This window comes from Aethalodelphis obliquidens, unplaced genomic scaffold, assembly GCF_003676395.1.
Source record: "Aethalodelphis obliquidens isolate GAN/ISIS:26980383/991018 unplaced genomic scaffold, ASM367639v1 scaffold11, whole genome shotgun sequence".
In the NCBI taxonomy this organism is placed as follows: domain Eukaryota; kingdom Metazoa; phylum Chordata; class Mammalia; order Artiodactyla; family Delphinidae; genus Aethalodelphis; species Aethalodelphis obliquidens.
In genome coordinates this window covers 44819112-44841991 of record NW_020837955.1, presented here as the reverse complement: position 1 = coordinate 44841991, position 22880 = coordinate 44819112, and the positions used below count along the sequence as shown (strand labels likewise).

Here is a 22880-nt window from a genome sequence, read left to right as displayed (position 1 = left end):
GCCCGAGCGCAGCTCAGCCCTGGACACAGGTGAGGACAAGACTGCCGCCCACGGAGGCCCTGTGGGGAAGGAGAAGACGGGGCCCCGCCAGCACAGGTGCCTCACGACCGCCAGGGCATCCATTCCCTCCTTGCCCCGCTGCGGCCAGTGTGCCGCTGTCACTCCACACTCCCTGACGTGCAAATGGCCATAAAAAGGTGAATCACGTGCCCCGTCACGTGTACACAGAGGTGGAGCTGTCCTGCGTCCCCGCTCGTCCCCGCAGACCCTGGAGTGCGCCGCCTTGGACAGGCACTAAAGGTGGAGCTGCCCTCCACCGAGACCCAGGCCCAAGCCGGGCCTTCTGCTTTCACAGGCCTTTCAGTTCCTAGAATAACTGCTCATCATTCAGAGGCCCCGAGAGGCGGGGCAGAAAAGGAGGCTGTCTGAGGGCTGTCTTGAAAGCAGGGCTGTGGCCAGACTCTGCCGAGGGGGGACACGGGGGCCCCCGACCTCCAGGATGCGGCTCCAGACACCAGCTCCCGTGCTCGCAGGTCGGACGAGCCGGGAAGGCCAGCACGACATGAGTGACCGGGCCAGGATGCGCACGAAGAGGGAGGAAGACTCAGCGTGGGCTCTGCAGTGCCGGAGACCCAAGAGGTGTCCTGGGTAGTTCAGACGGGGCCAGAGCTCGGGGCGTTCTGCTCAGCAAAGGACCAGGAAAAAAGGGCCTAAGGTCACGATGACCCATCATGACCCCACAGCCATGTTTCCAGAAATGGAGTTGGCTTATTCTTACTCAAGGGAAACCCAGAACTCCTGAGCCTGGTCGGCACCAGCGTGCTTCCCTGATGGTCAAGGCACACCGTCAGCCGGGGAACTCCCTGCTGTGTGAGAGCACCAAGACCAGCCGTGGCACAAGGCTGGTCCCTCCCTGACCTGCCCCAGATCCTCAGATGCCGACAGCTGTGCAGGCTGAGCCGCCTCCCGGGGCATCTCAGCTCAGGTGTGCATGGCGCACGCCATGCCTCCACGGACCTCACTCACCCTGCTCACCTCCTCCCACGACGGAGCCGTGAGCCCTCCACACTGTTCCCCGCCCCCCGCAGTGCAGCAGATCCAAGGGGATGCCCTGTCCCAGGGCCACATCCATCTCCCAAAACAAACCTTGTAAACTCAAAATTTAAGTTTTAGAAAACAGGTCTAATCACCAGAGGCCAAGCAGACGCAGGGACCATGACTAAACAAGGGCCTGGATGCTCCCAAACAGAGGCCCACGTGTGCCCGGCCTTCCCCAGACGCACAGGGACGGGGCTCCCACAGGCTACCCCGCCCGCTCCAACTCTGGAGTCACACGGCTGGGTGGTGGCCCTGTGCTGGTCCCACACTCCAGACATCCCAGACGAGCTGCTGCTTCACCCTCGCTCACCACCAGAGACGAGACCCGACGGCATTCTCGGCGGTACCTTCGTCAGGATGAGCTCTCCGACGAGCTCAGAGCCACGCTGGGAGTGGACCTGCCCAGCCCCAGCCTGCAGAGGAGCTCACGTCTGGACACTTCTCAGGCTCAGACAGGAGAGTCCCGTGTGCCCCGATTACCCGAAGCAGCAACAAAAGAGAGAACCCGAAAGTCACGTCCGTGTCCACCTGGGCCACTCGCCACATTCTCTCCACTCCTCTCCTCCCCGGGCCCACGATCATCCTCCTTCAGCTCACTCACATCAGAAGGGTCCCCCTCCCCCGCCCCCCCGTATAAACACAGGGAGAGCAGGGCCGCATCCCGAGAAGTGACAACAGACAGGTGACCGAGACTCCGCTCAGACCCTTCGTTGCCTTTCTGACTAGCCTCCTGGCCCTGTGCCGACCCCCACCTACTGGACCCCATTCCTGGACCAAGCTCACCTCCCAACAGGAGATGCTCCCGCCCGCCCGCCCGCCCGCCCGCCGGGGCAAACACTGAGGAGGTCAACATTTAAGGAGGCACCCCACCCTAGTCCCTTAGCAAGCCCTGCCCCCTCCCCCAGGCAGCCTCCCCGGCTTCCGCATCCCTCCCTTCGGGTCAAACGGGGCTCTTTAAACAAGGGCAAGCTGCGGGCAGGCAGGCCTGGTCCGAGTCCTGTAACTTCCGAATCAGACCCGACACACATGGCATCACCCCCAGCAGGGGCCTCTCTCCCCAGAAAGAGACTCCCACCAGAGACAACCCCAGAGCAGCAGCGCCGGCCCCTCCTCCCCTGCCCGCTCACTCCCAGAAGGGCACGCAGTCCACGTGCTGACGGAGTTCACGACGTGGGCCCAGAGCGTGAGCTCGCGGAGTGGCGCAGGCTGAGAGGCAGTGGACGTGAATGCGCCCCGTGTCAGCATCCTCCAGGGCTGTCCAGCAGGTCCCCCGGCAGTGCTCACTCCTCTGGACTCAGGACACGCAAAGCATTTAGGACTTCAAACCTAAGAAGTACCTCCCCCACCAGTAACCTAAACCCTCCCTCAGCATCTCCAGAGCCAGTAAAAGCGGGAAGCGCTGCAGATGAAAGCGCGCTCTCGCGGCCGATCCAGGGCCGGCAGAGATCGGGGACGAGGGCAGGAGGGACCACGAGGCAGGCATGGCCCCAGACGGGTGACCGCACGTCGGTTTAAATTCCAGCCGCGTCCAAGGCAGGCCTGACAGGAGCTCGTCGGGGCTGGGTGGGGGCTGGGCGGAGGCGTGCGGGGCGCAGGCGCAGCCTCCCAGCGTGGAGGAAGCAGTTCTGAGACACCACCGGTGTGAGCCCACCGACTCCTCCGACCCCGCCACCCTGGGGACGGGACGGGCAGGCCCCCATCTACGGAGAGGCCCCAGCTGGGGCAAAGAGACCAAGTTCCCACAGAGAAAGGACACTGAGATCTCAGGTCAGAGGCAGTAATGCCAGAAGAATGTGGAGACACCTCCCCGCGGCCATGCCCCCGCGGCCATCCCCACGGGACAGGGGCCGGGAGAGCCCAGAAAGGGGCCTGCGAAGAGGCCTGGACCGCTCAGCCCCACCCCTGCCCCAGCACAGCAGAGCCCCTGGGGGCTTCAGGGGCTGCATGGACAGCAGAGGAACCGCCTCCAAAATTCGAAATTTGGAAAACCCCATGTCTTTGACGAGAACCGGCCCCTGCTTCACGGCACTGGCCGAAAGCGCTGGACCTTCCCAGGCAAAGGCAGGAGGAGGGAGGCGGTCCTCACTGGGTCTGGGTCTCCTCCCTGTGTCCTGGGCATCCACATAAGAGATGCTAGTGAAAGACCTGAGACTAGAGAAACTAACTCCCCAGGAGGCCGGGAGGTGGGGGGCCCAATGCAAGTCTTCGAGAAAAGACAGCTAACACCTGGCACCGGAGCACGTGGAGGAATCGGAACCCTCGTGCGCCGCTGGTGGGAACGCAGGACGGGGCCGACACGGGGAAACAGTGGGCAGCTCCTCAAGAGGTTAAACACGAGTCACCGCAGACCCAGCAGTCCCCACCCCAGGAATGTGCCCAGGAGAAGCAAAACACGTCCACACGAAGACTTGTAAGTAAACGTCCACAGCAGCCCAGAGGTGCAGGCTGCCCAAATACCCATCACCTGGCGCTGGATACACAGCAGGGCACAGCCGTACAGTGGGACGGTGCTCAGCCACCAACAGGAGTGACGTGCTGAGCTCTGAAAACACGGTACCAGATGCAGAGCCCGCGTGCATGACTCCGCTTACGTGAAACATCCAGGACAGGCAGATGCACAGAGACAGGAAGCAGACTGGTGATCATCAGGGGCTGTGGGGGTTTCAGGGGAGATGGAGGGAATTGGGCGGGGGGGGGGCGCGGCTATGGCATACGGAGTTCCTTTTTCAGGTACAAAACAAATTCTACAACTGACTGCGGTGACAGTAGCACAGCTCTGAGCACACACTAAAAACCACTGAGTCGTACGCTTTACACGGTGAAGTCCGTGCGTGCGAGTGACGCCTCAGTGAAGCCGTCACCAAACGAAATTCCTCAAAGAAGTGGAGGGATCCACACCATTAGAGCAAGTGAGAAGGCCCGGACCCGAGGCTGGCCCCGATGAGGCCCCAGCGGGCCCCCTGCACCCCGGGATGGACGGCGGAGGCCCTACACACACACGGGGCTGGGGCGGGGGAGACAGAGGACAAGTGCCCGAGGTGCCCAGCCCAGGGGAGGGGCTCGCGGACCCCCGACACAGAGCCACATGCGCAGCGAGCTGCCGTCCCCAGGTCCAGGCGGAAAGAGGGGCTGCTCAGGAGCTGGCCCGGCAAAAAGGGAACCAGCTCCAAACTGACGTTCAGCTCCGAATACGCAGCAGGACAACGGCCCTCCAGGCAGACACCCAAGAGCGAGCTGTGCTCTCAGAATCCTACCGCTTGGCTACGTCTCTTTCCCAAGAAACAGTCTTACCATGTAAGGGTGGGACTGAGTTCTGAAACGACAGCCTGCAAGAATCCACCTTCTCAGTTCACTTCTAGCAAAACAACAACGACAACAAAACCACGTAAAGAACCAAAAGCTAGAAACCTCCCTTGTCAAAAATCCAGCCATCTCGAGCAAAGCAATTAGGTATGCAAGCCTAGCCACCCCTTGCCAGCGACGGGGTGGGGGGTGGCAGCACAGCCCGACTGGGGACTGCCGGGAAGAGCTCCGGGCTCTCTGGGGGCCCCCTGGAACAGGCCCAGGCAGCCCAGCCAGGCCAGGCCCCTCCCCGCAGGCTCAGGACGGGCCCCAGCTCAGACAGGGGCCCTGGAGGTCAGGGCTTCGGCAGGTCACGGCTATGCCCTCAACAGTGCAGCACCGTGGCTCGCTTTCCATCCCGCCGTCTCAAGCACGAACGGTGGAGCTTTCCGGGGCTGTGACATGCGATGACATCACCCTCTGAGAGCTACTGAAACTGTCTCAGTTTCCACTTGCCTCAGGGTCCACCCACTGACCTGGCAGACACTGGTGGTTATGACCGACGAGACCAAGGACTCTGTGGGGCTCTCCAAAATTTCTAAGGGTGTAAGGGGTAAAAGTTTGAGAACCAATGTACTCTGGACGGTGACCACCCCCTCGTGTGTCACATCACAGGGTGAGGAGCGACCCGAGGGCCCTGTGTGGGGACTAAGGTAGCCGCACTGTCCCAGACCCAAGCAAGCCGGGCGGGCAGATGAGGAAAGAGCTGCCCGCCAGACGAGACGCCCTGGGGGTCTCAGGACGTCAGGGCCAAACCATGGTGAAAGTCCACATCCAGAGCGTTAACGGGATCGCCTCTGGATGAAGAAGAGGTAGTGAGGGGAGACCACGAAACTACGGAAGCAGATACGCATCACCCGTCACTTGAGCACGAAAGGCAACAGTGCCCGCCCTTCCCAGCAGGGCCTGGTTCTAACTCAGACCCCTCCTCCTTGGCCCGCACCCTCCAGGAAGAGGCCGATGCCACACACTGTGAGGCCTGGCCACACAGTGGAGCTTGGTTTCCAGACGATGAAACTGGGCAAGAACAAATCCCTGCCCAGGCCGGGCCACCGTCTGCACAGTGGGTCAACAGGGGCACATGCCACACAAAGACAGAGTCACCAAGCAGCTCTTCTGAAACCTACTATAAACCAAGGAGCTAAAATGTCCTTCACTCGAGAATCGGCTGCTCTCACCGGCCATGCTACAGGGGACTGGTTAGCACCCACCCCTGCTTTTCCAGGCCACTGGGGAAGAGCGGCCCCAGACCAAGCTGCACACATTAAGAAAGCTGTGGGTGAGGACAGATATGTCTCTACTGGCCCTTAAGTCAGAAGCCACCCACTGCTTACCAAAACAAAGGTTCCTTCCCGATACAAACAAGATGCAAAACTCCATACAGCCTTTAAGAAAAACGAAGACTCAGAGAGAACCGGTTGCTAAACAAAAGTAAATTAAGGGATCCACTTTAATGTCCACAGAGAGAAGTGTGTGTATACAGTCGGAACACAACAAAAATGCTCTAACTTGGAATCAAAGATTACTGGAAAGAATGTTTGCACAGCAAAATTCTTCTCCCTTTGAGACTGAAATGCCCCCACCGTGCTTAATTTTCCTGACATTTCTGAGGCTTTGAAGCCACAGCTAACGGATCTGAATCATCTGAGTAAAACCATGTTAGCGTGGATGTTACTGCAAAGCCGAGAATAGAATGCTAAAGCCCATACCGGGCACTTCTGTAGAAAATGATCGATCGCGAAACTAGATAAAGTTGTCCCGTCTGTGCCCAAGTCAGAGGGCCCGCAGTTCATCTCCAGCAGGGAAGCATAATACATGGCGCTTGGAAGTTAAAATAAGAAAAACACAAAAACAGCGCCTACCTTTGATTAATAAAATCACACCTCGCCTGTACATGAACTTAGCCTACAGAAACATCCCACCCATGCTCGCTGCCTGCAAAGGGAGGCTCGGAAGAGGCAGGGATGCAAGTCATGTTTGCACCAGTGGTCTGCGTGGTCAGTGGCCACACCCTCACCGCGGGAGGAGCTGCGGGAGGAGGGGGCGGGCAGTGCGAGGCCGCCTCAGGCTCCATCTGGGCCATCACCCTTTTTTTCTTAAACAAGCACGCCACTTGCAGCCACATTCTGCTTTATTTGGGTTGGCAGTATAAGTACCAACAGCGGGGTGGCACCGTGGCTGCAACGCCGAACTGGGTCAGCCTCCGCCTGCCTCGGGAGCCGGGGGAGCGCCGGGCCTTGGCAGACTCTTCTCCCAAAGGCCTCGGGTGCCTGGGTGGGAGGTCTCAGAAGGTAAAGGCCTTGGGCAGTCAGCATCCTTTTCTCTGGCCTTGAAAAGCTTCTTGCATCTTTCTCTTTAACAGACAAGAAACATAAAGTCCTCCAGGGCTTTCAACAGAAACCCCTTGTTTGAGAACTAGAGAGCTACTAAGTTACAAGGTAAAACGAGGGTGCCTACACCTCCGAGCAGCCACAGACAGCTCTGCAGACAAAGCAAGCAGACGGGCAGGGGCGAGGGCCACGGAGGGCCGGGTCGGGAGTCACAGGCCAGAAATCAGGGGCTGGGGCTCGGGAGACACGGGCTACGGTTTGGGGACCAGGATTCAGGGCTGAGCTTCTGGGGACAAAATTCTGTACCAGGGTTGGGACCAGGTTCAGGGTATGGGGCCCTCGGACTAGGGCTCGGGGGCCAGGATTTGGGGACCTTGGACAGGGATTAGGACTGGTGTTTAGGGACCTGGGTTCAGGGACTGGGCTCCGGGTTCAACCTATGGAGTGTGAAGGCTGGACCAGGAGACCAGGATTCCAGCGCCCAGGGCCAGGGTTCAGGGCTGGGGTCCTGGGTCCAGGGCTCAAGTTTCAGTGTCTTGGTTCCAGGGTCCCAGGGCTCAGGACTCAGTGTCTGGGTCCCAGGGTCCCAGGGTCCCAGGCTTCAGGCCCGAGTCCGGGGTCCCGGGGCTCTGGGGTCAGTGTCTGGGTCCCGGGATTTCGGACTTCAGGACAGGGGTCCGGGGTCCCGGGGCTCAGGGTCCGGGGTCCAGGGTGCCGCGTCCGGCGCCGCACTTACGTCGTCGAAGAGCGAGCCCACGTTGGCCGTGACCAGCAGCACCGCGGTGCCCGGGGCGGCTGCCTTCCCCGCCATCGCGGCCTGGGCCGGGGTGGCCGCTCTTCGGGGCCGACCGGCCGGGGTCTCCGCGGGCCGCGGCGTCAGCTGCGCCGGGGGGAGACCCCGGGGCGCATCGCGGGCTCGGCCGGTCGGGCGGGGCCTGGCCAGGGTCCGGCCGCGCTCGCTCTCGCTCTCCGCAGCCCCACGCCCGTCGCTCTCCGCCCGCGCTCAGCGCGGCCCGCGCGCAGCCATTAGGATCGCGGCCGCCGGAGCTCCCGCAGCGCCGCCGCTGCCGATAGCTGAGACGAGGCCCGCCCGGGCCGGGGGCGGGGCGAGCGCGGGGGTGGGGCGGGACCGCCAGGGGGCGTGGCAGGATTCGGGGGCGGGGCCTGCGGGAGGTGGGACGGGGATACGAGAGGCAGGGCGGGGCCTGAGGGGGCGGAACAGGGATGTGAGGGGCGGGGCGGGGCGGGGACTTGGGGAGGGGAGGGGCATGTGGGCGGGGTGAGACTGCAGGGGCGGGGACTGCGGGGAAGGCGGAGAGGGTGTGGGAGGGGCGGGGTGTGGAATCGAGGCAGGGCCTGAGGGGTGGGGCCTGCGCGGGGCGCTCCTGCGAAGGCCTCGGCGCTCGCAGCCACGCTCCTGTCAGTCAGCGACCGCCCCGCCTTACCCCACGCCGCGGCGGCGCACTGACTCCTCCCGCACCCCATGACGTCATGGCCCTGCTTCGACGGCGCTTCTTAAAGGGGCCGCGCGCTGCTCCGGGCTCGACCGGGCGCGACCCCCTTGCTCCCGGGCAGGGGTTGCGGTGGGAGCACGTGGCTCTGTGCGGACTGCGCCGGACCCACGGAGAGGAGGGCGGCGAGGCCGGGCCGCCGGACCGGACGGCTGAAGGCAGCAGGCGCGCTGGGGTCGGTGGGGTCTCCCCAGCCCACCCTCCGCGCCAGGCCGTCCGCGGAAATGAAATGGCCACTGGTGACGGGAGACGCGCGGACAGTGCAGTGAAAAATGACAAGTAGCCGCCAACACTAACGGTGGCACGAGGTTCTGTCCACCCGGTCTTTGCAGGTGACGGTGACCGCGTATCCAGGACGGTTCTCAAGGCTCTGAAGGCGCATCTCGGCCGCGCGGCCGCCTTTCCACGGCGCCGGTTTGGACAGTGTCCGAGGGGAGACGAGAGATGTGCGCGCTGCTCCCTTAGGGCAGGCGACACCACCACCTGTCAGGGCCTGGGGCGCAGGCCCTGGGCTGCGGGCCCTGTAGGGAAGGCATCCCCTCCTGCCTACAGCGACCGCTCAGCCTGACAACTTGAACCCATTTCACTTAAAACCACTGTCCCGTCCATGCAGCAGCTGTCGGCTGTGGACTGAATGTGTCCCCAGAATTCGTAGATTGAAGCCCAACCCCTAGTGTGGCTGCCTGTGGGGACGGGGCCTCCTGGGGGCTAATTCAGGATAAATGGGGTCTTAAGGGTGGGGCCCTCTTCCAACAGTGTTGGCCTCTCTATAAGGAAAGACCACAGAGCACCTGCTGTCCCTCACCCACAGCCTCCCACCCTGAACAGAGGACAGAGAAGAGGTCATGGGAACACACAGCAGGAAGGTGGCAATCCACAAACCAAACACAGAACCCTTTGGAACAGCGCCCCCGATTCTAGCCTCCAGAACTGTAAGAAATAAACCTGTTGTTTAGGTTGCCCAGTCTGTTACGGCAGCACGAGCTGACTGACACAGCATCTCTCGTTTTACTTTTTTACAAAAGCAGCACATGCCAGGGATGCCCTTAGCAGAAGCCAAATGCAAGGGCCTCACTGATGCCTGGGACCTATTTCCTAGGAAATGGCTTCGCCTCCTCCCCTCCCCTCCCCTCGAGCTGTTTTCTTACTCCCTCCCCAGCCCTCTGTGGCCCAGAAACACCACTGCCCACGTGCACACCGGCACATAGGTACACATGCGCTGGCACGCACGCACACGCGCACACACACACACACACACACACACACACACACTCTCACTCTGAGACTGCACCTAAATTAGAGAAAATTAACTAGAGAAACTCCAGCCCCACGGCCCTAGCTCAGGTCCCAGGGGGTGTCTGCGCTGAGCACCGGAGCTCCTGGCCTCTGCACATGTGCCCCCTCGCTCCAAGATGGCGCCCCTTCCCCCCTCTCCCAGCCGCCAGCGGGTCCTCCCTGCCCAGGGATGCCCTTACCCTTCACAGGGGAACATTTGCAGTCTGAGGCCCCCCAGCAGCTGGGCCTCCTCCGTCTGGCCACCCCCTCTGCGTGGTTCCATCATCCACCATTTTCTCCCATGTCTCCACTCCCTTTGCTGCTAACCCACTCCTTAAAGTCAACCAGCCTTTGCCCCGGGACCCGTGGCCCCTCCCCTCCAGGCCCTCAGACCGCGCCTCTTTGTGCACGCAGCCCACTGGGGCCGTGCTCACCGTGATCGCTGTCTCCTGGTTCAGCCATGTGCCCGACCGCCGCACACCCCTGAGGGCAGAGCCACCTCGAACCCAGCGGGTGGCCGCACACCCCTGATTTCGCGCTGCCTCGTGGGCCCGCGGCCGTGTCAAGGCCATGGCAACCGTGTTCGTCTCTGTGCCCCAGAGGTGACTTGACTGGCCTCTTCTGCTCAGGCTTGTCCAATGCCCCTTCCTCCATCAGACCCCTCTGAGCGCCCCCAGCGCACCCCATGCATCCCCCTCACATCACCCATCTCACCATGGAAGCCAGGCTCTCCTTTCCCCTCTGCCTGTTGACTGCCTCCCCTCCCCCACCGCCTGGGCACAGCCCGTCACAGAGAAACACTCCGTGAGTATGTATCACAGGAATCGATGACACGCCGAAGCCATCACCATGCCCGGGGCCAGGGCTTTCCAACTTTCAGAGATGTGGAACATTGACCACCTGTGTTAGAAGCCACGTTCCTAAAATCATTTTTGCTTGACTCCCTTCTTACCTTTGGAACACTGTTCCATGTCTGTTACCTTTGCAATCGTAGTAAGAAGAAGCAAGAGGAGGAGAAAGAAGACGTTCTGCAAAGGCTGCTTTCCTGGCCCAGGAGAGGCCTGGCTTAGCCCCTCAGTGTTCGAGGGCGGCGGAGGGTAGGTGGAGGCAGCCCGGGCTGCGGCAGGGGCTCCTCAGGGGAGCCAGCCCACTGCGACCCGGCCCGCTCAGCCAGACACCCTCTGGGCTCCCAGGAGGGAGGCTGACCCAATTCTTTGATTAAACAGCAATATGCTGTAAGCTTTTTTTTTTAAAAAAGGACAGTATGTTAGCCACTAAGTGTATCACATGTTTACTTCGTTTAAGATAGTAACCAATTTATCTATGGATTCAGATTAGCCGATGGTTGAGAGGTTTACAGCTGGGATTCCTCCTCCACAGGCTTAAAAGTTATCCTCCCTCAGGGGCTTCCCTGGTGGCGCAGTGGCTGAGTTCGCCTGCCGATGCAGGGGACACAGGTTCGTGCCCTGGTCCGGGAAGATCCCACATGCCGCGGAGCAACTGAGCCCGTGAGCCATGGCCACTGAGCCTGCGCTCTAGAGCCTGCGAGCCACAACTACAAAGACCCAACACAGCCAAAACTAAATTAAATATATAAATTTATAAAAATTTTAAAAAAAAGAGTTCTTCTTCTTCAGATGGACAGAGAGACAGATGGATGGATAGATAGATGGTACTTTGTAGCTGCACGATGTGCTTCAATCATTGAATAATCGATCTTCAATACTCCTGCAGGGTGGGTCAACCTTATTCTGTTGTATGTAAAAACACTAGGTTAACTGACTCACTCAAGCTAATTTTCTGCAGGCAGACAGGCTGGCTGGACGCACAGTGCAAGGAATCTAGGGCTCTGTCCTCTTTTTGAGGGGCTGGACTCGGTTCTTTAGCCAGAGGTATTTTTTGCCATTAGCAAAGTAATGGGAATTTTACTCCCCGGCCTCAAATTCATCCGAGCCAGTGAGGCTTCTTTCCCTCTGAATTCTCTGGCTGCTCCTCATTAACCAGCTTAGTGATTCTATCGCTTCGCAAGCACCGGATGTGTGCGAGGTGCTTTGCAGTTCTTATTTCTGGGCCTCACAGCAGTCTTAAGAGGTGTGTATCCCTGTTTTATAGATAAGAAAACCAAGCCTTCAAGATTAAAAAGCTGTCCAGCTTCACATGCCAACTGGTACGGGGCCAGGACTCCAGGCCCAGCTGGTCCCCAGCAGCATCACGCGGCCTTCACCTCCATCCAGCCATTCATTCATGTATTCCTTCAGCTGACATTTATCGAGCACCTTCTCTGTGCTGTGTGCTATTCTGGACACCATGGCTAAGACGGCAAAGGTCCACAGGAAGCCCGAGGTTCCCGCAGGAGAGCAGGCAGGGAACACGTGCGCAGGCACTCGCTGAGGTGCTGCCCTGCCAGCTTACTGGACGTTTCCTCGTGGAAGCCAAACGCTCACCGTAGGATGTTTGAAACAAGAGAGTTGTACACAGAGTGTGACAAGGGGAAGCAGCCCCTCAGGACTTCACAACACATCCCCAGCATCTCACCATCTCCGTAGCACTCAGCCCCATCCCCAGCGCTCTGACCCTCCTGCACACTCGGCACCACTGAAAACTCTCCCTATATGTTATTAATGTGAAGTATTTACTTTGCCATTCACCTGACCAGTGACACCCTAGTGTTGTAAGTTGAGGTCGTTTCCAGTTTTGCGTGATGAGGTCAAGGAATTCAGAAAAGGTATTTGACAAAATGGAACATCCTTTTTAGGATAAAAACTCTCCACACACTAAAAATAAAGGGAACTTCCTAAATCTGATAAAGTGCATCTGGGAAGAGTTCACAGCTAACATCGTATTTAGTGCTGACAGACTGAACACTTGCTCCCTGAGTCTTGGAACAAGGCAGGAGTGGCCACTCTCACCCCTTCTGTTCAACATGAACGAAAGAGCTGTCTGTACAATAAAATAAGGAAAAGAAATGAAGGTCATACAGATTGGTAAGGAAGAAGTAAAACTGCCTTTGCTTTCAGGCAGCGTGATCATCTACGTAGGAAAGCCTAAGCAATCTACAAAAAATGTCACTGAATAAGTGAATTTAACAAGGTCATGGAATACAAGTTAATATTCCGAAATCAACTATATGGCTATATATCAGAAATGAACACTAGAAAAATAAAATTTTAAATCATTTCCATTTACAGTAACGTGAAAATTTAAATGTGTAGGAATAAATGTAACAAAAGATGTACAAGAAACCTACAAAACATGGAGGATTAAAATTAAAGAAGACCTAAGTAAATGGGGAGATACGCCATGTTTGTAGGTTGAAAGGTTCAGAGATACTAAAGTGTCAGTTCTCCTCAATTGATGCATAGACTTCATTCAACCCCAATCTAATCTCAGAAGGCTTTTTTTGTTTGAATTCTTTTTTAGAAATTAACAGGTTGATTCTAAAATATATATGGAAATGTAAAATACATAGAAGAGTTTTGAAAAAGAACAAAGTTTGGGTACTTACACTGCTTGATTCAAGACTTACCATGAAGCTACAGAAATGAAGACAGTTCTGTTGGCATGAGGACAGACACGTAAATAAATGGCGCAGAACAGAGAACCCACATTTACGTGGTCATCGATTTAGACAAAGGTGCTAATTCAATGGGAAAAGAATAGTCTTTTCAGTGGATAGTGCTGGGATCAACTGGACATCCATATGAGACAAAATAAACCTTGACGCACACGATACCAAAATTAACCTAAAACTGGATCACAAACACAAAAGCTAAAGTTATGACACTTCTAGGAGCACATGAGGACATTTTTGAGACTTGGAGCAAGTGAGGATTTCTTAGAGAAGACACCAAAAGCACTGTTCATAAATGAAAAAGAAAAACATTGCACTTTATCGAAATTTTTAAACTCTGTTCTTTGAGAAACACCGTTAATAAAATGAAAAGAGCAACCCTTTTTACACTCCAACGTCCATCAAGAAAATGGCCAGAATAAGAATCCTGGAGTCTGCACACAATGGACTATTATTATTATTGTTCTATTATTCTGTTATTCAGTAACAGAAACGACATAAGACAGGCTCAGGAACACCAGACACAAACGCACACAAAGGGGTGACAACATTTACATAATTTCTGAAGAAGGTAACTCTCTCTCCAGTGACAGAAAATGGATCAGTGGTTGCTGGGCCCGGGTGGATTTTGTGCAAGGGGCACAGGAAGGAACTTTTTGGAGAGAAGGAAACATTCCTGATCTCGATTGTAGTGGTATTACATGGTGTATACGTTTGTCAAAACTCACGGAAATGTCCACTGAACAAAGGTGCATTTTAGGTAAGAAAATCATACCTCAATAAGGTGAATCTAAAATGTTTGAAAAGGAAAATGAATTGATCATCACGATTATGTACATCTACAATTTCTTATGCACAATAACATAAACCCGAATCCTCTAAAATTGGGAACTTGTTTTTTAATTTGTTTATTGGCATAACCTGGAAAGTCATAACCTGGGAAATACAGCAAAACAGTCTTCATGCCCTGCTCAGCCTGAGAATCCATCTGTATTGTTTCCCATAGGTTGAGACGCTTGGATATGGGCTCAGATGTGGGTTCCCCCATCCCGTTGTTTGTGGTACGTGATACGTGGGGCGCGTAGACCATCACCTTTCTAAAATCTGGTTCCTAAATTATATCTGGCCCCAAGGGTTTCAGATAAGCGATGTGGAGCTTTAATTGTGACAGCTCCTGAGAAAACAGCCCCCGTTCAGACCTGCGCTTTCATCCTTAGAAAACGCACTCCCAGTGTCATGAGTCTCAAAACATAATAGCCAGAGGCTGCTCTCCGTCCGGAGCCTGCAGAGCAGCAGCCCCTGGCTGGGAGCAGGGCTTCCTCCTCACCCACACGGGGAGGGCGCCCGCGAGGGAGGGGCCGCAAGGATGAGAGGCTGAGAGCCCGGGCCTGGACCTCGCACCTCATGGCCTGCTCCACCAGCTGAAGCAGAACCTCCACGGAAGGGAATCGCTAACCAGGGAGACTGGGGCTCCAGCGTCCCAGGACGCACTCTGCAGACCCTGGACGTTGAGGAAGCTGGCTCTTGGAGAGCGAGCCCTCACCAGCACGCCTGATGCTCGGTCTGCAGGACGCCTGTCCTGCCTTCAGAGGTCCTCTCTAGCTCCTCTTTTTGGTTTGTTCTTAATCCGCTCCATAAAATTAGTGGCACCATAATCGTCCCCAAAATTTTCCTAAGGTTTGAGGCAACATGCCCGGCCTGGGCCTTGCAGCCTGGACCCCTCGGCCACTCGCCCGGAGAGCACTGACCGATCCTGACCTTCCCTGCGGCCCTACCAGGGGGTGAGACCGTCACTCGCCTTTGGAGGAAATTAGAGTGAATTTGGGGTCCTCGTGGCAACGTCTCAGCAGCCTCTGCAATGAGCCGCCTCCGAGCACACGCGAGGCCTGCTGCTCTGGCGAAGGTGCGCGACTCCTCTCCTTTGGCGAGACAGATTGCTGACGGGACCAGATTATTTACATAATATCGTGCAGGCAGAAATGCTGGCATTTCCGTGATTCCGGCTGGCAAGTGCTCACATTTCCGCATGGGGCTGTCCACGGTGGGCCAGCCCTGCCCAGGGACCACCCGGCCAGAGGTTAATCCTTTGTAGCCAAAAGGACAAATTGGTTCCCGGATTGTTGAGTCCCAAATGATAACTGAAACAAAGTCAGGGATATCGTACAAGGAGAACCTGTCTCTGAGTTGGCGCTGCTCTTCTAAAGCTGTCGAGGCTCCCGACGTGTCTCAGCTGCTCTTGAGGCTCGAGCGAGAAGCTGGTGTTCCTCCCGCCGACCGGCGTTTGAGGAAGTACCAGCTCTTGCTTCAATAATCAGCATTGCTCGCACGGGCAACCCACAGCCTCCATTTTTCAAGGATCCTCAACTCAGCTGTCATTTCTATTTTGCAACTTTGTATTTATCAAATCGGCTTTAAGAAGATCCGTCTCCATTGTCCCTTGCTCGAATCTTCAGAAGAATTCAAAAATACCCGAACTTTATTTTACAAGAAAAAACCCTCCGCAATATCCTAGCCCTTAATCAACAGCAGTTTGTGAGCACACGTCTCTTCCTTCCCCCTCTTTCCTGAGGTCTGTATAGAAAGGATCCTGTTGGTTTTATCTGTTGATGTGGAGACTCAGCCCTGCGTGGAAGTGAATGGATGGTGAAGGAGCAGGTAAACACAGGAATAAAGGGTCCACTAAGTGGAAATGGTTTAATGAGAAGATACCATTCTGTTAAATGTTGACATTATTTTGAGTAGGGGCCTGCTCAAAATTAAATCTCACTACTTATGTGCATTACATATGTCTCTCTATTAAAATGAACTTCTCAGTGATGCGTTTTTGCCAACAGACTACATCTTTGCTTTGGTGGATCTCGTAAATCACTTACTGTCAGCTGTATTATTTCCTCTGTTTTTAAGGGAAATGGTAGGAAACACAGAAGCACCTCCACCAGCCCTTCGGTGAAGGAAGTGCGTCCCTGTGTGCTCTTGGATGCAGGCTAATGTCACCTGGACTGTATTTTAAAGCCAGTTTTTCTGAGGAAGGAAGGAAAGTAGGAAGGGAGGGAGGGAGGGCGGGAGGGAGGGAGGAAGGAAGGAAGGAAGAGAGAAAGAAAGGGAAAGAGAGAAAGAAAGAAGAAAAGAAAGAGAAACAGAGAAAGAAAAAAAGAAAGGAAGGAAGGAAGGAAGAAAGAAAAAAGGAAAAAAAAGTTTGGTCTCCTGGACCCCTGAAAGCCTTTTTCACACATTTGAGGATGGTTATTAAGTCACAACTCAAAGCCCCATCTCCTAGTGGCTGAAGGTAATTCCAGTGTCCTGATGTGGGTGGTCCTTTTAGGGTGACCCCGGACACTGGCCTCACCTCTGTTACAAAGGCCACGTGTTTTCAAATCTTCTATTTAAAATATTTACTTATTTCTACCTGGTAATATCTTATTGAAACAGGTTCACTCCTAAAAGCAGGGCTGTCTGGGGTAAAATTATAATTAATTAGGAATACCTCTTTGCGCGTTACACGAGCTACTCGAATTCACCATTTGTTCATATCTTAGGGAAATTCAAGTCTAATAAGAAAAATTAGTAAAAACCAAATGTTTCACTTTCTTGTTATATGTATTTATGTTGTTTGTTCCTCTATTAAACAGAAATATACTGTTAGTAATATTAAGAGTGTTCTAATATTATACTATGCATTGTTTATTTAGTAGGAAGTGTTTACTATCCTCTTAAATATAAAGTTAAAACGTGTTAATATAAAAAAAAGACTTTCTATTAATGCAAGGGCTCTTATATATCCTCTGGTGTAATTTCCTTTTTAAAATTTTAATGTCATGCAGACTTTTTAAATTCATTCCTGGGTATTTCCATCTTTTGTATTGTCATTAGGAATGTGACTGTCTTCCATCACATAGTCCAACTCGTGTGGTCTGTGAATAGCAATGCTACTAATCTAAACATACATTTAAAACGTTCAAACTCTCGCTTCTGGTTTTCTCTCTTTGATTATTTATTAGACATTCTCTTGGATTTTTCAGGCAGGGAATCCCATTAACTGATTTGAAATGACGCTGTTAATGCTGTTTAAAGCTAAATTAAGATAGCCCCGAGAATGGAAAAAGCAAGACAGATAGTTTTTCAAACCACAAATAGATTTAATTAAACTGTTTATTTTTTGAAATGAGGCCAACGACATATTTACTTTACAACTTGTCCTATCAGAACATGTTAAATGCCCTGCCTTGAATAATAAACCATTTCCAGCAATTCTTTAAGAAGAACAGCCTTCCTGGCAGGTCCTGCTGGCCCGGGCAGGGCGGCGCTGGGGGCCTGGGTCTTCAAGCCTCGACCTCACCGCGCGGTTTCTTCTGCTGTCGCCGTGCTGGGCTCAGAAGCCACCTTCCGCCGGCGCTCGTGGGCCAGCAGGAGACATCGCCCAAAGCTCACAGCCGAGCTGCAGGGGGTACGATTACCCACCCGCCCGGCAGCCGGCAGCCTCACCCTCCAACCTCCAAAATGAGTCCAGGATCAATTCCTCGAACAGCCTTGTTAGTTAGAAGATTCATTCAAAACTAAAAGCCTGCTTAAAGCTGCAGATTCCGCCTGTCCCAGCCAGAGCCCAGGAAACAAACCAGACAGGAGCCCCTGAAATTTCGGGGAAACAGAGAACCACAGTCCCGTCCCCCTCACGGCTCCAGGCCAGCTTCTCCGGGCTCCCTCGGGGTCTCGGTGCTTGACCCGCGAAGGGGATGGCGCTCCAGCGGTGCCCTGGGGAGGCCTAGGGGAGCGGGCCATGGGGTGGGGGGGTGCGGAGTGGGACAGTGGGCCACACCCAGAGAGGACACAGACTCCCGGGGGGCAGCTGGGGCTGCTTGGGTGGCGGCGTGGGGCTCTTCCCAGGGCTCAGAGACTGACCCTGCGGGGATAGGAGATTGGCTGTACTTCTAACCACACGCACGGTTTAGAGAAGGCCACCATCCTGGTCCCGGGCAAAGCGCTGTGTTTCTCTGGCCGGACTTTCCGACCCAGGTCCTCATTCAAGGCACAGAGCACAGATGCTTCCCAGCTCCCCAAGGGTGCTTAGGGGAGAGGTAAACCTGACACCGTGGGCGCCCACAGGGCCCCGCTCTCCTGCTGACCCTGGGAGGGAGGGACAGGGACCCAGCCTCTGGACACAGCTGTCCTCATCCTTCAGAGCCCACTGGCTCCTCCCAGCCGGGACGCTCCCCTCCCCTTCCTGGCTGACTCCTGAGCAGCACGGCTTCCGGCTTCCGAGGGCGCTGAGCCAAGGCGGGACCACCCCTTCCACTGTCTGGGGGCCCCCTACCCCCTCGTGGCCTTCACTCGTCCCCTCAGACTCTTCCAGGTCCCTTTCCTCGGGGACCCCTCCCCTGTTCCGCTGGTGCCAGTGACTGGGCTTGTCCTTTCGTGGGGGTGCAGGGTCCGGGGGGGTTCACCTCCCCGGCTGGAGCCGCCTCAGCCAACTTCCCCAAGCCACCGAAGAAGCCACCTGCGAGGACGCAGAGCAGGAGCCTGGGACAGGCAGGCCAATGGAGCCTGGGACAGCTGGAGCCTCAGGGGCAGAGACAGCCTGAGGCCAGGAGGCTGCTGCCGCCCCTGGCAGCCCCAGCGCATCAGCACCCAGGACGCGCTGTCCAGCCAGGTGTCCGCCATGGTCAGCTTTGTTCCCCCTTCTCAGGGGACCCCACCCCAGGCAGAGCTCTCAGCGGTGACCCTCAACACGCTGGGACCTCTCGTGCAAATCGGGGGCACAGCGCCAAAGTCCCCACCCACTGGCCTGAGTGACAGCATGACTGTGAAGTTCCTTGTTGTGACCAAAACCAGGGACAGGAGGGGCAGGGCAGTGGCTGCCAGACGAGGGGCCGTGCAACTGTTTTTGTGCAGAAGCAAAGGGCCGACGTTAATTAAGCTCGGCATGAAATAGTCACAAGACCAGAAATAAAACCTTCGTGAGACGGAGTCAGAGTCGCACGAGGAAACCTGCTCACAGATGAGCACCGTCTGTGCCAGCACCGAGGAGTGCGTCCAGGGTGTCAGCTGTGTGGTTGGTGGGCACCCTCACAGGTGCCCCGCATGCGCACTTTGTGTCGTGCACCTGCTCTAACTAGGCCTTGGGTGTCACCCGTTTCCAGACCCGGGGAGTCTCCTTGGCGTCCAGGGGCTACTTGTGACCAGCACAGCTGGGGCGGGTGCTCACTGTTGCCCCCCGGGGGACAGCTTACCTGTCACCTGCGCCTGCAGAACCCAGGGGCCCTTATCCAGGCTGGCCAGGGAACTCTGCTGGGCTCCCCTCCAAACCCCAGACGCAGGAAGGTGAGCCCTAGGGTTGGAGGGGGACACAGGGGCTCCCTGCAGGCAGCCTGACTCTTGCAGGTAGATGGGAAGACCGCCGCCCTCCCCTGAAAGAGGAGACATGGCAGGCCCTCGGACATCCCCGCAGGAGCGCGGTCCTGGCCAGCGGATGTGTGCGGGGCCTCCAGGCGTCTCCCTCAGCCCCCGTGCGACCTCGGCAAAGCCGCTGAGAAGCGCCCACGGCCGGCAGGTGAGGTGAGGGCCCAGCCAGCTTCTAGCCCGGGCACCAGGCTGCCCGCTGGGTGCGGTCCTGGCTCTGAGCTCAACCGCGTGGGGAAGCAGCCTTCGCACCCACTGCACGGCCTTGTGCTGCCTCCTCCTCCCCGCCAGGCCTCTGGTCTGAGTCAAAGAGCAAGTTTATGGAGCGAACTCTTCACCTGGCTTTCAGATAGAGGCCTTGCAGCGCACGCGCCACAGTGACAGAAGCGCTCCCCGCGGGCTGCACCGCTTTTCAACCGCGGAAAAGGGGAGCCAGAGCGGCCGCTCCAGGCTATTTTAAGCACAGACTTAGAAGTAAAAGCAGCTGTGAAGTGAACGGGTTTAGGAACATTTCCATCTCCTAGAGTGTTGGAGCCGAGGACCTGGCCAGCGGGCCCAGAGGCCTGAGTCCTCCGCTGGCCAAGCTGTGCGTCCAGGCCTCCGCCGCCAGCCCCGCTCCGTGTGTGGTGCGTCCTGGACGCAGGCAGGCAGTCTGGTCTGGCAGGCCCTGCAAGCGCCGAGGGGCAGTGACTTCCCCGGTGAGGGGCTGGACAGAGGCCAGGGCGGGCGTGCCCAGCGGGGCCCCACCACCACCCGGGACGGCGAGAAGAGAGCACGGCCCTGCCCGACCCTCCCAGAGCTGGCCGGCGGGGCTCATGTGGCCGGATCTTTCCCTAGGACCGCCCCTAGGGCTCAGGCCACAGTCCCCGATGGGGTCTGGGGACCCTTCCTGCATTCCTCTGCCGCCAGGTGCCTGCGCCCTTGGCTACCTCTCCCTCTCTGTGCCCCCCACCCCACTGCTGCAGGGTCCCCGGTGGCCACGTCCTGCCCGGTGTGTATGGAGCTGGACACCTAGACACAGACGGCAGGGCTTGGGGTGGTACCTCCCCCAGTGGAGACCTTGGTGAGGCCGTGAAGCACCAGGTCTCAGGACCCCCGTTAGCCCGTGTGCAGAGAGAGGTCAGTGCTGAGGGTCCTGTCTCTGGTTCCTACTCGGCTGTGCTCACAGGGGGGCTCTGAGCCAGCGGGAGCCCACCGTGGGGTGCTCACCCCCAGGCCGGGGTCTTCAGCCTCAGGCACCGGGCTTCCCCCGGTTTGGGGCCTGACTGCTGGTCTCTCACCTCCCCAAGGAGAGCAGCTCTCTGCCTGAGTGCCCCCTGCCCCGCCCCACCTCGAGCAGCACAGAGGCCTGGACATCATTTGCTCCAGGGCCCCAGGCCCTGTCCTGAGGCGGGACACAGGGTCCCTGCTCACTGGGGGGCCTCCAGGTGCATCACCTCCCGGGCTTTCCTACTTCCCTGCGTCTCCTCTGTCTCAGCCTCTTATGCCCACCCCAACCCCAGGCCTCTGGACTCTGTCTGGCCCCCTGGAGGCCTAGAAGTGGGGGGAGGTTCCCACATTCTGGAAGGGGAAGGGGGGAGGGGGAGGAGAGGGAGGTGGGAGGAGGAAGGAGGCGGGGATGGCGATGGAAGTGGAGGGAATCCAGCCCTCCTGGAGCTCTGGTCCGCAAGTGGAATTTCCAAAGCGCAGCCGATACCTTGGAGCAGGAAGGCCAGTCTGTTCAAATTGTTAAGCGGGTCGGCGCCGTTGCTGCTCTCCAGGTCCGCTGTGCAAGGCCACCCTGCCCCACAGTTTCAGGAGAAGCCCAGCTCCAGAGGAGCCCAGCACCCTTCTTCCCTCCTCCTCCCGGTCGAGGCCGGGGCCCGGCGCTCAGCTGTCCTCAGCGCACGTCTGGCCGGCGAGGCAGGGCCAGGTGGACCCGGGGGCGGGACGCCTGGTGGCAGCTGCTAGCCGTGCAGAGGTGCCAGGGCCATGTCAGACGCCCCCTCAGCCGCCACCAGGGACCCCCAGCGCCCCGACGGCAGGTGGCTCCGCCCCCTCCCGCCCTGTTTCCCCCCCACAGCCTCCCTCTGCCCTGGCCGAGACCTTGATCTTGGCTGCATAAGCGTCACACCTGTCCCCTTGTCAGTCTTCTCTTCGCCTGAAAACAGATGCCTCCTTTCAAAGGGTGGCACCTACTTTGAGCAGAGAGGTAAATGTGGGTTTTTAATTTCTCATCGAGGCTTGAGGGCAGGTGGGCACGACCCTGCCCCCCGGCCCCGGCCCCTCCCCCATCTCCTCCACGCCGGACTCAGAACCCACCCAGCTCCCTCTCAAGAGATGCCCATCCCTCCTGAAACGTTCCCTCAGCACCTCACCTGCGCACACCTTGATCCCCTGAGGGAGGGTGTGGGCAGGTTACTGTCCTGACCTGGGCTCCAGGCACTAAGGGCATTTTGGTGGCACAGGGCAGAGGCAGCCTGGGGTGCTGGTTTCCCTCGGTCCCGATGCTGGGGCAGGTCCTGCAGGGCAGCGTCTGTTTCAGAGTCAGCTCATCCTGTGGCCCAGCAGGGGCTGTGCTGCCAGGCCCCATTCCCCAGGCCTCAGCTGCGGAGCACGGGGCTGAGAGCAGGACGCCTGGGAAGACGGGCCTGTCAGGGCACCAGCCCACAGCACCAGAAACCAGGTGCAGAATTCCCGCTTTCCCCTCGACCTCTAGGAAGATTCGATGCTCTTGGTGAGGTGCGTGACGGCGAGTGGAAGGAAAGTGGGACACTTGCAGACGGCTGCCTCCAGCATGCGACAGCCGCAGCCCACACCGTGGGCAGCTCTGAGCCCCAGGACAAACTTGTTCTCGTCCCAGCAGCTCAGATCTGCCGCCTCGCGACCCTCAGTGCGGCGTGGACGCTGACCTTCGCCCTGCAGAGCTGGCCCCTGTGCACCCAGGGGATCTCTGCTGGGGAGGGGGGCTGACTGATGCGGGGGCTCGACAGTCACCCGACGCGTGCACTGCTCGCGCTTGCGGCCCGGCGTGAGGACATCAGGAGGCGGCAGGCGAGGACCAGCTGGCAGCCTCTTTCAGGCCACAAATTACTTTTTCAGCAGGAAGAGCCTTGTCTTTGCCAGAAGGTGTGGGAGGCAAGTGCGGACATGCTTTCTTCCTTTAGAGTGTCAAAGGACCAGGAGGTCTGAAAGCGCCCACTGTAGGGTCAGAGGTGAGCCCGCCACCGGGGGGCCAGCCTCGACCTCAGCCACCAGCCATGCCGCCCTCGGGTGTCTGCTGTGCTTTGGGACAGCTCGCGGGTGTGATTGTGATGCTGTCTCTTGCTCCCCGGGAGCTGCCATCTCTCTGGGTGGCACTGAACATCTGTGGCCTGAGTA

The 22880-nt window shown here is 57.4% G+C and overlaps 1 protein-coding gene across 7 annotated transcripts in view; it reads right to left on the bottom strand.

Annotated features, from left to right (window-relative positions):
• INPP5A (inositol polyphosphate-5-phosphatase A) overlaps positions 1-7836 on the bottom strand; it is a 177994-nt gene extending 170158 nt beyond the window's left edge. For 3 of the 7 annotated variants that reach the window (XM_027113026.1, XM_027113022.1, XM_027113027.1), the window contains exon 1: positions 7507-7834. In XM_027113026.1, the coding sequence (XP_026968827.1) occupies positions 7507-7581 (75 nt within the window). In that variant the 5' untranslated portion in view covers positions 7582-7834. Of the gene's footprint in view, positions 1-7506 lie in introns of all 7 variants that reach the window. The other 4 variants (XM_027113021.1, XM_027113024.1, XM_027113028.1 and 1 more) reach the window with 3 other exon arrangements.
• Positions 7837-22880: the final 15044 nt, after the last annotated feature.